The 13,870-nt window shown below is 46.6% G+C and overlaps 1 protein-coding gene across 3 annotated transcripts in view; it reads right to left on the bottom strand.

The window, feature by feature from the left end:
- PLPP1 (phospholipid phosphatase 1) overlaps positions 1–13,640 on the bottom strand; it is a 69,760-nt gene extending 56,120 nt beyond the window's left edge. Inside the window, exon 1 of one of the 3 annotated variants that reach the window (XM_075447346.1) lies at positions 13,340–13,640. In XM_075447346.1, coding sequence (XP_075303461.1) covers positions 13,340–13,397 — 58 coding nt within the window. In that variant the 5' untranslated portion in view covers positions 13,398–13,640. The remainder of the gene's footprint in view (positions 1–13,339) is intronic. The other 2 variants (XM_075447348.1, XM_075447347.1) reach the window with 2 other exon arrangements.
- Between the last annotated feature and the right edge of the window lie 230 nt (positions 13,641–13,870).

Below are 13,870 nucleotides of genomic sequence, written 5' to 3'. Positions count from 1 at the left end.
CCCCACACAGTAATGTACATAACAGGCCATCACAGGTGCCAAGCAACTCCACGACCTTTAAGCAGGCTGACTATATGCTGAACTTTGGAGGAATGCATGCATGTTCCATTTCATCAGCTTCTACAAACTGGAGGAAAGGGTGACCAAGATCTAGTGAAAGATTACAAGGCTAAAAGGCAATCTTGTAGATCAGCTCTCATGCCTTGTCCTCTTCACAACGCACCTCTTGCTCTTTTTTACCCCAGCCAGTACCAGCAGTAACCTCAGAGGATGCTCTTCTGAGCCATTATGTTCCCATAAGGTATAAAGTTACCTGGATCAGTTGTTACTCATATCCTCTAAAACATCATCTTCAGCTGTAAAAAAAGACAGGTCCTTGAAGTTCCCCATGCTTCAGACTCAGCACTGGAGTTTCGCTATATTCTGTTAAATATTTGTCTAGTTGATCTTGCCAAAGACTACTGACCAATAGGTTCAGGACTGCTTTGATAGATAGCAGCAAGAAACAGACAGCAGTCCTCTGATCAGGCTTCTCTCCCCTTCAATTCTACCAAGAAAACAATCTGACCATTCAAGTGCTCTGAACTGGACCATACGAGACTTTGCCAAAGCCTGGGAGGCACGTCTCCTGTAATGCTCACCCAAACTGGCTAACCGGGAAAGCTACACCAGTAGTAACAAAGTTGAATAGGAAAAGATACTGCAGAGATCTGAAGTCCTTACCTATTTAAGAAAGGTGAAAAAGTTTCATACACGTGGACGAGAATAGAAGTGCACAGGATGGAGAGGGAGAGGAGAGAGGCAAGACTGATACTTGAATTACTGAGCAGGGGTTGCCTTACGGTGAGCCTTAAGATTTTGGCTAGAACTACAAGAACAGCACAGCACACATTTACACAGACTGAAGCTAAGCTGTCCGAAATGGTTACATGGGGCTACACGAGTTCTCAAAGAGTTTCCAACTCTAATTTGTACGTTCAAGCCAGTTGTAACATAGTTTCCACTGAAAACCTACGATAACTCACAGTAAAACCAGTAACCTTCAGGGAACTCATACTTAATCACATCTGGCTGGAAAACACAGCACAATACAAAAGCCTTTAAGGAAGGAAGGGAAGTCCAGGCTGGGAGACTAGGGAGGAAGTCCCTGTGAGAATGGTTCTCCACCCACTGAAGGCGAATGTCAAGAAAAAAAACAATACCCAAGTAAAGGGGGACATAAAGTCTTCCTTTGGCAAGAAAAAAAGAAAAAAAAAAAGGAAGGTTTAATGAAAAAAAAGTTAATTTGGTATATTTCAAATAATCTTTTTAAGATGAAAAAAAAAAGTCATTGAAGTTCCACAATTTGTCCTACAAATAGGAGTGCTGGATACCAAACTATGACCTTTTTACAATGTGTGTAACACTGCACTATTGCTCCGATTTGTGCCATTTATCACACCTGAAACTTTACAGTTACATGCTTAAGTTCAGAGGCATAAGGAGTTGGATTCTTATACTCAGATGTCCATCTTTCTTTGCCAGCAAGCTGCATGGGATTTTTTTCCCCAAAGGGGGGGGGACACACAACAACAACAACAACAACATTTATAGCTGAACTAGCCTCTTTTACAGCCAGCAGTTGCCATTAATATTTAAGACCTGCAGAGAACATTGTTCAACAGGGGTAACTTCAGGGTCTGAAAATACCACCTGTGTTCTACCTAAAATTTAGGAACATTTTCCTAATGAAGTCTATGGACACACATTTTAGACAGGTCTTCCATTTTAAAACAATTTAAGTTTTATGCCTGAAAGGAAAGAGACTCTTGAAGTTTCTAACCATTTCTGCTACACTGTTGTGTAACTAGTTCTAGTTCAGAAGGAAGCGTGGTGCTCACAAAACCTGGCTACGCTTCCAAGAGTGACTCAAGACAACCTAGACTGTGCTGCCCTTCTCCCACCTCTGGCCATCCACTGCAATCCTGCTCCTTGCCATGGCAGTAGCTTTTCACACCCACCTGTCCAAAAAAAGGAAAAAACACGCCTGCACAGCACAGCTTTTTGAAGAGCACTTGCTCATCTGGTGGGGTGCGTGGCTGTTAGCACTGGTGTAAAGGACGGAACAGGAACATGTAGCCAAGGGTGTGGAAGAAGGGAGAACAAGGACAGACCGGACATAGTCTCATCTCAGGTCAGCTCAAACTGTTTCCTGGTCAGTAGTGCTTTCTGCTCCACAGTTCTAAGTAGTTCAAAGGCATGCACTCTATTTCTAAGTGGACATCCTTTAATTAACACAGTTGGCCTCCTTATCTGTGGAAGCCACCAAATCGTCACTTGATGCTCTGTGTCATCTTAACTTGTGCTGAATTAGTGATTCGAGTTCTCCAAGACATACAAGACTCCTACATCAGTCCTCAATTTAGGAAGTTCTTCTCATTTAAACAAATAGATACGTAGAAACTGAGAGAAAGGCAGTTACCCTTAACGGAGACTACAGCAAATGAGAGTATTCTAGCTTGATTAGTAACCAAATTTTTTTCTTCATGCTGTACTGAACTCCCAAGTGCGTGCTAATTAAGAGAAACTGTACCAGACTAACATAAGACTGAGAATAATTTTTACGTTTCTCTACACAGATGCTGAAAAACAGGATCCAAACTTTCCTCATTTGATGTGCTTACAGAAACTCAGTTTCAGCTTCTGCAAAGAAATCCACAATTTACAGTTAAGTTGTGGGGTGTCAAACAGGAATTCTGGTTGTGTCAGAGAAATAATCTCCATAAAACACAGCAAATGACAGTCTCAAAACAGATCAGTTATTCAGCTAAAGGCTGCTCATTTAAGGAAGAGGTACTTTTTATAGTTTACATTCTTATTAAAGAGATGATGATGTTAAATAACCCCACAGTCAGTTTAATGCCATTATTTTGAGCTGAACCTACACAGCTGATAATTACTACTAAGGGCAAGGGAGAATTTCAGTTCTCCCACTCTAACAAATGTATTTTTGCTTTTATTTTCGTCCAGGATAACCATGTTTACTTTGCTGCTTATTTTGTAATGTACAATCTGGGGTTAGAAAGTATGCATGAAATCTAAAGCAACTGAGACAGGTCAACTCCGCGCTGCTGGAGAGAGTTTGGGGGCATCTGTAAAAGAGACTGTTCTTTGCAGAAAAGCAGATATGCTGAAAATTTTTTTCCACAAGCAGTCAAGAGAAAGCATTAACACCTCCTAGACAGGAGTTTCTGGGAATACAGAGAACTACTAAGAGGAAGAAGAGATTAAAAAATAAGAAAGTGTTTAGACTTTTGACACCTAGAAGTGAGGGATGTACAAGAGAATCATAGAACAGTTTGGGCTGGAAGGGACCTTAAACACCACCTAGTTCCAACCCCCCGCCCACAGGCAGGGACACCTTCCACCAGACCAGGTTGCTCAAAGCCCCATCCCACCTGGCCTTGAATACCAATACACTATTTGTTTTCAGTAGCTGAGATGAATGGCTAGCCCACAACTCACCTCCTAGCCACTTTAAAGGACTTCATCTCACTTTTCTACCCGCAGGAATGCAAAATATTTCTAATATCAGCACACCGATTGTTAACACCAGAAGCTGTGCTAGGCTTCAGTAAACAGGATATATGTATTTAAAAGCATGAACTACATTCTACTCTCTGCTACTATTCTACTTGCCACTACATACTACTTACATTTCTATTTCTTTTCTGATGTATGATCTGGCTAGCAGAGCAGCCAAATCAGCAGCCTGGGCCAGCTGATGACAGCTTCAACTAAACAACCCCCTCACCATGCCTTACATTTTTCATTACGGCAAGGCAGGCGTGGTGGAAGCAAGAATTGAAGGAAACCTTCCTCTGTGCTGGACTGGCCTCAACACATAAAAATGCAGTTTCTAGTCCAGTCATTCACCATCAGAGAACTACATCATAGTCTAGTTTCTCTGCATTCAACAGTTGAGTATTACATAGGAGCACCAGTTCAGTTATCTACGTTACCAACCTCTTAGAACAAGTCACAACACTTACTTAAAAATGTTCATGTAGACAAGTGTATTCTCCCTTATATATACCTTTCAATTTTAAAAAATGGACTTTTAAAAGCACTAAGTACCTGTTACTCTAAAAACCATGCAGTTGCCTCTCTTGTGAACAATTACAGAAGTGCAAATACAAAACAAAAAACACAGAAAGACAAGACAGTAATATATCCTAGCCTACTCTATTACTCACACAGAGAAAAACGCGTGGCCCAAGTGAGCCAGTTGCAGCTCACAAGCAAAGGCTTGGGCTCTGCTCTGTTCAGGGGGCAGAAGGCTGAGGTTGGACCAGCCGACCGACAGCCACCTGGAGCCCATCAGCAGTGCACCCAGCGGGGCAGAGGTCAGCTGCCCTGATCACAGACAGAAAGATTAAAGACCCTCAGACCAACAGCTAAAAGACTGGGGCGGGCGGGGGACGGGAGGTGAAGGGAGAGCTCAGCAGCTCCTCGTATTGCAAGGCTGCCCACAGGGTGGGGATGAATCTGGCTGGTGGCAGCCAGAGCGAGCGAGAGACTTCTCCCGCTAAAACCCTACCTCTTTAGGGAAAACTACACATTTAATCACTGCTTGCATTATGTGCTCAGTGTTACATTCACTGTTAAAGGCTTTGACTGTATTGCCTCAAGAAGTAAAAAATTCACGTATACAAAACCATGCACGCCCCCTAAAGATGAAGACCTACAATCCACCTACCTAACGCACTGGGCTTACAGACACGGAAAACACTACAGCAAACGAAGGTGAACTACAAAGGTCAGCTGCTGGCAAGGCAGGCAAGGATTTTTTTTTTTAACTGTAGGTGACACAAACTCTGAATGTCATTTTAAACTCCAGAAGTTATAAGCATTTTTCCATTTCAGTCTTTGTTTTGTGGGAGTGCATAGCAAAAGGCTTTGAAAGTGTTTCACATACAGCTACACACCCTCACCTGAAATATCACTCCGTCATCAATAGGCAATTAGTTGTTAGGAGTGTAAACGCTCTTCTTTCAACGAAGCATAACAATATTTTATTTAAACAGTCTTTAACAAAGTCAGGCCTTACAATGGCAGTCCAGATTGTCAACTCTGCCATCCACCAGCACAGTCATTTTATATTGTACACTGCTGCATGCCACCATGTTTAAGAGGAGTATCTTTAGTTATCAGAACCACATTTTTTCATGTTACACTGAAGTTTATAGTGTCTAACAGTACATTGTGAGAACATCAGCTCTTCATTAAGCTAGATCTCAACAGCATTTTAAAAGGAAAAATGAGAATACCCTACATATCTCAGAGCTATCAGAGTAATTGTTTTGTACTTATTCAGAAGACTTCCTGAAAAGTTCATTTAACCAGAATTTGTAAAAAATAATTATACAACATCGCTCTTGATACTTGAGTATAACAAATAATGCCACAACACTGAAATTCTTCCAGTACTCGTATAACAGAGCACGTGTCGCTTTCCCGTTTCAGTAGAAGTTATCAGCATTAGATTGGTGATCATAGTTTCTATCTATTAATGATTACAGATTTCATTTTCTAGTTTGATGACTGGCGTCTTCAGATTCAAAACAGATGGGAAGAATGATGAGAGACTGAGTCTGCAAGCATAAATACATAGTGCAAGTATAAACCTTACTTCCATTCCCAGGATCTCCATTAGCATTAGACCCAGCCACCATACTGGCTTGGAGTGTTTTGACTGAATGCTAGTACTGGTCACCTAACAAAACAAAATTGAAGCCTTAATTTCCCTGAGCTAGCAAAAAGCTACAGAACTCACTCAAACACACAGAGAAGGAGACACTGACTATGAAGATGATTTTTGGAATTTAATGGGGAACAGTTCCTGACTGGAGTTATTTGCAGGGCTCAGTCTCACTGCCTCCTTTCTGTATCTCAGCATTAAATGCCCTCTTGACCCCTTAAGGGCCATACATGCTCCCCATTAGCTTGCTGCACATCAGAAGGTTTGCTGGTTATAGTTTATTCTCTCAGATCTCTCCACCACTAGCTTCCAAACCAGCCCCTTCAGCTTAAGGTAAGCATAGTCCATTGCCCTTCGGACACCTTAAAATAAGGTAGATAACCTTAGATACGTATGTGTTCCTCATCACCCCAGTACTTCAGTTTCAGAGAATATTGCCCCTACTGTTAAATTTCAGTGACCCAGTCATTTGAGACTCAGCCAGAACATGCTTACAGCAACCTGCAGATCTGCAATAATGGAACAAAGTTACAGGGACAAAAATGCACTACGATTAGTCTGAGGGAAAAATTCCACCTTATTCTAAGAGAGACAGAAGCTACAAAAGGTGCTGAAATTGACACACAATCCCTTCTACACTTCAGGCAAAAACTGAGCAAAACTGCTGTTTGGTACAGTTTTGTCCTTCCCTAGGAAAGGGATCACGTAACAAAAACCTGTGACCCTTCTTCTGTACCAGGGATGGCCAGCTAACATCTCAAAGCTGCCTTACGAGACCAAGCAACATCCACGTGATCCCTCTGAAAGCTGCAGGACTGGCAGCCAAAGGGGGGAGGCACTAAAATCTAGGCTAAGTCTAGCAAAAGCCATTGTTTCAGCAGCAGCATCATAGAAATAAGGCTATATTTATGTGGCTCCCGCATACCTCTGGTTCCATTTAGTAGAATGAGGGTTTATAGCCATTTCAAGATGGGTGCTCTGACCTCACACAAAGCTTTTTATTTTAAATTTAAAAAGGCAAAGTATTTTCCTGTTGCCAGGTATCAAGATGCCACATAAACAGGAGATGCCAAAACCATGTTCCAGTACAAATAAAACTGAAGTACTCGAGTCAGACTGCTTCTTGGTTACAGCTTTTTAAAGATGAATCAGCAAAGTCACAAAGCAAGACATGTAACAGAGCAAGACCAGCCTATTAATGCTTCTTGTACCAGTTGTCTGAAGTCCTATAACTCAACATGATAACAGAAAGAATGGTTGATAAATGCACCGGACAGTTTCAACATCATTTTTTCTGTACCATATTCTGCTAAAGAAGCTTACTTGGGTCTATTTTTGGCTTCTGTATGAACAAGCAGTCTGGATTTTAAAAGCTGGACCTGACTGTACTACAGGGATTTGTACACCAGAGAATGTGGCAAAAGTAGTTTAAAAAGCACCATGCAAGTTTAACAATAGACAGTTTTTAGTTCTGTGCCTGAGATTAGTCTCATAACTTGAAAGGAAAATCCCTCCCAGAAGGTGGGTCAACTCATCAACAGTTGACTGTTAAACACAAAGAAGTCAGCAGAAAATCCTTAATATAAGTAACACAGTTTTCTTCCAGTTTTCAAACTGCAGGACTACACCACTGTGGCTGGAAAGCTGCTTATCGGTCTACTCACAAGTTGGACTGAGAGGTCTACTGCTGCAGCTGATTAGTATTTCCTGATGTAAGAAAAGCCTATGACAGTATCTTAAGGAAACCTTGCTTCTTCAGGACAGCTTTAAATGGTTTTAATTTTTGTCATAAAACTGGGCTAATTAAAACTAGTCACTTGCTAGTCATCCATTATCTGAATTTCTACTCTATGGGGTAGAAAGTATTCTTCTGTCAACTACTTTACCTGATTAAATCCCAAGCAGGAGGAGCTTTCTTTGTGGGACAGGGAAAACAACCAGTTTCTGGCACCACCACCACTACCCTGAGTAGATACAGTTGTAATCAAGCCCATACCAATTAATCTGACATTTTTAAAGCCATACTTCTGTGAGTGGTATATCTAGCCAATCATGTTCTATGCAATTCTGTTTGGCACTTCCTTTTTCTTTTTTTCCTCCCCATCATCCAAGATAAGTTTGTTTTAATTCTCCTAGGGTAATTCTGGAAAGAGCATTCTCAGTTGTCAGGGATAAATCCAAGTCACTTGGGAAGCTAAAAAGCTCAGGTTATCTCTCATCATTAGGTACCTTCCAGCATTAGCTCACCTCTTCATGCTACCTGCTTCCATGGCTCCAGCACAGTCACAGACAGAGGACTATCTCAGCTTTACCCTGTCATCAGAATCTGGTTAGTGCAACAGTGCTCCTACATAAAAACCATGCAGCAGCGGATGACCATGCAGTCAATTCTTTACTTCCCCTCCCATCACCGCCGTGACTGTGCGGGCTTCAAACCAAGCTGCTTTTTATCATTATGAGTTCATGCCATCCAACTCTTAAAACCAGGTCAGCGTACTGAATCAGCTCAGCATGGGCTCAACAAGCACCCAAGCAGCTAGAAAGGTGAGGCAGGACCTCTTCAGCTATAAGAGATGAGCTATTTTATTATTCAGCTGTAGTGTGGTACTTTATTTTCCACAGGAAATTATGTCAGAAGCCCCTTCTCTCCCATTCCCTCAGGCAAAGGTCACCACCTTCACATAAGCATGCTGCAAGAGCCCTTCTGTCTGTTCAGGGTTAAAAAGCCACCAGGACTCAAGCAGCTGGTAAGGAACCTCACTGCTGACAAGCACCTTCCTCTATTCTACCAAGCAGAAAGAGTATAGTGCCAAGCTCAAGACCTGGCTCTTGGCAAGGCACTGGCAGGTGAATTAGAATTTACCCATTGCTGTAAAAAAATAAGTGCAAGAACTTATCTTTGAGGCAGGGGTTAGCCACAGTATGAGATACATTTCAATAGCAATACCTGGCAGAGCAAGAACCCGAGAGCTGACTTTGAATAACATTCTTCAGCTAGCTGAGTTCTAACCTGAAGCTCTTTGCTAGGCTTCCTAGCAAGACAGAGATCTGAGTCTCTGGGTAGAGCATCTTTCTTCATGTGGGGGAAAATAAAAAGTGACTGTTGCCAAGAACAGTAACAAGGGACAATGTCACAACCAGAGTATTCTGTCTCATGTGTTTGTGAAAGCACAGTAGGAGAGGGAAGATGTTCCCTAAGTGACAACCATGTTTCCAATGAACTGAGAGTCAACTTAATGAGTGTCACCTTGTGGTACCTGGTGGACAGTGTCATTTGAAGACAAGCTGCTCTTTCATGTGAACCTGTTACAGCTTAACAATGTATTCATGAGCTAGAAAAGAGATATAGCATCCACATGACACGGAAAATAAGGATGCTGACACATATGTCAGTGAGTCACAAGTAATGCAGGAGGAGGTTTTATTTGAACTAGGGCAATTAGGAAGTGCTCACCCACAGAGAAAGAGGCTTTCCTTGACTGAACAGCAATACTAGAATCATCACAGAGAAGGCTACCTCCAGTGACGGCAAGAGTAAACACTCCCAAAAGGGAAGAACGACACCTAAAGCAAAAACACTGTACAGGGTGTGCAGAGTGGTCCCGCCATCGCACTCTCCCAGGTCACATACTGCAAAAGCAAACTCACCTGTCCCATACACATGCATCTGCTGTTCAGCATACTGCCCCATATCACACAACATTCCAGCAAAATCTTGTAAGCATTTAGTGTTTCTGCGTTTCGTTCACATGTTCTTCCATTTGGAAGACTAGAACTTCTCCCTCCCTTACTCAGTAGTTTCAGGACAAAAAAGATAAATAAGACTGCCACAGTCTCACCTTCCCCACCACCAGCCACCTACCAAGCTCCTTTTTTGCACGGGTACTGCTTGCAGCCCAGTGTGCCTCAATAACCAAGTAGCAGACAGCCCCACTGCTAGAGGACAGCTGGGCCACAGGGAAGTTTTCAGTCAGCTTCCTGAACCAGCACAGGGTAGGACACCAAGGGGGGGGGGGGGGGGGAAGCAAACCACCCTACACATACACTAAACATAACTAGATTCTACAGCAATTTTAAATTTATCTAAGTAACTCTTTACTATTGGCAACATATTGCAGAAGAGTTGATAAGCACAGCGAATGGCGAAGTTCTTTAGAAGACACCAATTTTTCTAATCTTAGGTTGTACACATTCTTGCATTACACCAGCAACCACATACTGACAAGCGCACTCCCTAATTACTTACAATAGCTTGTCAGTGATTGTATAGTCAGGCACAGGACTGAAGAAACACAGTTCTGTCGTATTGCATCCCTGCACTCAAGTTGGGCGAGAACAGCAGTAAGCATGGACCAGACGTGAGTTGTCGTGGAGTCCAGAGAACATTTTCCTTGTTGCTCCAGTCACCTCTGCAGAACTTATGCTAATCTGACTTGGTCTTAGGGAGAATCTGGTCTAAAAGTAAATGTATTTAGTAGATCTTCCACTGATAACAGGAATATTACCATAGGTCTACCAACTTTGTTCTTTTAAGTGTTGTTTACCTGCCTTCCTGCAGAAGCCTGACTTGCAGTCAAGCAACTGACCCATAAGAGTGGCACAGAGCATATGTATCGTGCCTAATGAAGAAATCAGTCACAAGCTAACTAATCAAGTTATTCTAATAAGCAGTTATTTTTTTGCATGACAAATTGAAAGTGTAACAAACTGTAAGAACAGAGTCTCAGTATCAGTGAAAAATGGTTTCACTACTGTCCAGAAATGCCATTCCATTTATACATCTGTGCCGTGCCATACAAAATCTCCGTCAGAAAAAAAAGCAGGCACACATAACAAAAGCAGGCAGGTGAAGGAGGCTCTGCAGCCCAGGCTATTCATGCTTTCCAGTGACAGATGCTGCCCACTGCGACTGGACGGCACAGAGTATGGGAGCTGTTGCCTGCAGCACTGCAGAGCTGCACACGAACAGAGGCAGCCTGCACACACCCAGCACTGCAGATCCGCACGCCCTCACAGAATGCAGATACTGCCTCGTCGCACTGTTTAAGGACAGATACTGCAGAAATCTTAAGCTTTTTCTTTTTTTTAGATTACAGAGTATGAAACTAGTTTAGTGCTGAAACAGTAGTATCATTCAGAAGGAAAGAATTATCATCCTGATAAGAGAAAGCAATTTTTTACTTATTTTCTCAGGGCACCAAAGCCTGCTTTCCCTGAATTCTCTCTCCCTTAGTGGGTAGAAAGGTGGATGAGGGAGGCAGCTTCCTTAAGACCAGTTAAGAGCAACCTTAGACTTAAGTCTCAGGCAACCAAACTGGTCTAATAGCTTAATGCCACATAAAGGGGAAGATGTCTTGACCCTCCTTAGTCTCTTACCTCTGATCCGTCTCATGCACTTGTCAGACCTTTCAATAAACACATTTAAATCACCAAAAATCGCAGTAAAGCTCTTTCCTCCATTCCTTTCCTTGTGGAAAGACTTGTGTTGGGAGAGTTGAACCCGCACCAAGAACGGTTTGACTAAAACAGCAGCGAGCAAGTCACAGACATACACAGTCACAGCCATCCACTTCCACTGCGGTGACCTTACAGACAAGTCAGGTCACCTGAACCTGAATGATATCCTTCGGGTTTTTTCTGTTCAACATTGCTGAGACAATGAAATCAATTTTTCTTTCCCTTCTTCACTTAATATGGGGAAGGTGTGGGCAGGAGAGGGAGGAAAAAAACACAAGCCATCTATCAAGTGACAGCAAGACTAACTTGGGGATCAGGAGTATGCTACTGGAAGCCCTTTTTGTGGTAGAACAGGCTGCCACACCAAGATGCAGAGTTCAGTCCTCAACTGAAGCTGGGCTACACAGTTTCAAACTTTCAGTATGACACAGTTAAGGAAGTCTTCTCTTGGAGGCTTCATGGCCCCTTTAGCGGAAACACTAGGTATCACGTTATCAATACCTGCAAGTCAATTTATCTGGGCAGTTGCCTCAGTCATCTGAGCAGATATCAAAGCACACGTCAGGGGGAAGAGCAGGGAAAAAGCGAGAACAAAAGCCCACAATCAACAGGAACTATTCTTCTCACAGTAAAAAAATAAAAACAGAGCTTCCTTCAGACACACAGGCTTAAGACCTACGTTCTCCTTCTACAGGCCTGTCTCAACCACATGGCAGCCTGGGAGAAGACGAAGAGCATTTGGTCCTATATCCAGCATCTAACTCGCACACTCATAGTTTTGTCCCAGCTAGGGCGTCACTGAAACCTGTAACTCATTGTGTTTAAAGCTGCACGTGTCGAGAGACTTCACGTTACCCACTGCCTGCATTTCCCCCCTACCTAGTAGGAAGTAAACAAGCCCAAGGGAAAATTGAAAGCCTGCCAGCCCTCCAGCGCACCGAGGCATCAGATTAGGGCAGCAGCGATCCAAACGCTGCACGGAGGCAGGGGAGGCTGTGTAAACTGGGATCACGCTGCAGGGCAAGGCTGAGAATCTACCCCCCCGACAGTAACCTGGGGCAGAAGCAGAGGGAAACTCTCGTTCTTTTAGCTGGATAACTCCCCAAGCTATACGCCTCCGTTTTAATGTATTTTGTCTTCCTTGAGGACTGCGGATTACTCAGGATACGAACGTATGCTCCAAACCGACCAAAGCCCATGCACAGCGCAAACTTCTGCCCGACGATAAAGGTTTCGTAACGACAATTATCAGGACAGACAAAACCGCTTTACCGGCCCTAAGCACAGCACGGAAGGTTAAGCCTCGCTACAGCACAGCTCCGCAAAGCTTCTGACCGGAGCGACGGCTGCTCCGGCGGGACCACGCGGGTCCGCCGCCAGCCCCGCATCCGCGCTCCGGCACGGCGCTCATCCCGGCGGGGCATCACCCACCGCGACGCCGCCCTCCGACACCGCCTCGCTACCGGTACCGCGGCCACCCGAGGCGCCCGGCGGGACAAAGCGCCGCTCGCTGCCAGCGACCTCTCCGGCCAAGGGGACCCGAGGGGCCGGACCGGTACGGCCGAACGCGGCCCGCCGGACCCGGGTCAGGGCCCACATTCACCACCCAAGCGCTGCCCCCGCCGCCCGCCCTCCGCTACGCCAGCCCGCCGGCCCCGACCCGCCGCACCAGCCGAGTCCCACGGCGACCGCCCGCCCCGAGGCGAACCCCCTCCCCTCCCCTCCCACCGCGGGGCCTCCGCCCGGGGTAACCGGCGCATCCCGGGCTGCGGGCGCCCACCTCCCCAGCACCGGCCACGACCCGTCTACAGGCGACAGAAGAGGCGAGGGCAGGACGAGGGAGGGCAGCGGAGAGAAGAGGGAGCTCCAGATGTCAGCGGCCGAGCGGCTCCCCCCACCCCGGGGCTCTCCCCCCTTCCCAGCCCGCGGCCCCGGGAGGCGAGGGGAAGGCGGGCAGGGAGGGGGGCGAAGGGGCGGCGGGCAGGCACGGCCGGGGAGCAGACCCGCTCCGGGGTGGTGCCTGGCGCCGCGGGGAAGGGGGGGAGGCAAGCATGCGATTAGCCCGGTGCCGTGCGGGGACGGAGCGGAGCGGAGCGGAGCGGGGCTTCCCTCGCCCCCCCCCCCCCCCCCCCGCCGACCTACCCAGCACCACGCAGACCACGTCCAGCGCCACGAAGGGCAGCCGCGTCCTGTCAAACATGCTGGCAGCGCCGGGCGCCCGGCCTCAGGCGCGGCGGCGGTGACAGCCCCGGCCCGAGCGAGGGGCGGGAGCGGAGCGGAGGCGGCGGGGAGGGGCTCAGCGGCGGCGAGGCGCTGCAAGCAATGGCGCCCGCCCCCCTCCGCGATCCCAGCACCGCCGCGACCGCCGCCGCGACCCGCACTGCGCTACTGCCGGCGCAGCGGCGCCCACCGGGCCTTTAAGGCGGGCGGGCGGCGGGGAGGGGAGGCAGCGGAGGGCGGACTGGCGGCGGCGCCTCCGCCCGCCCCTGCCCGCCGCCGCGACGCCCCAGCCGGCGGCCGCGCCTCGGCGGCAGGGCCGGCCCCGACCAATGGCGCTGCGTCCCGCCCCCAGGGCGCCCCGCCTCTCGCCCCGCGGCGCGAGCCCAGCGCCCTCAGGGGGACACGCCCGCGCCCCTCGGCCGTGAGGCAGCGCCCCGGCCTGCGCCCGCCCGC

This window comes from Opisthocomus hoazin, chromosome Z (genome assembly GCF_030867145.1).
Source record: "Opisthocomus hoazin isolate bOpiHoa1 chromosome Z, bOpiHoa1.hap1, whole genome shotgun sequence".
NCBI lineage: Eukaryota > Metazoa > Chordata > Aves > Opisthocomiformes > Opisthocomidae > Opisthocomus > Opisthocomus hoazin.
The sequence above is the reverse complement of the archived record's forward strand: the minus strand, read 5'-3'. Positions and strand labels throughout refer to the sequence as shown.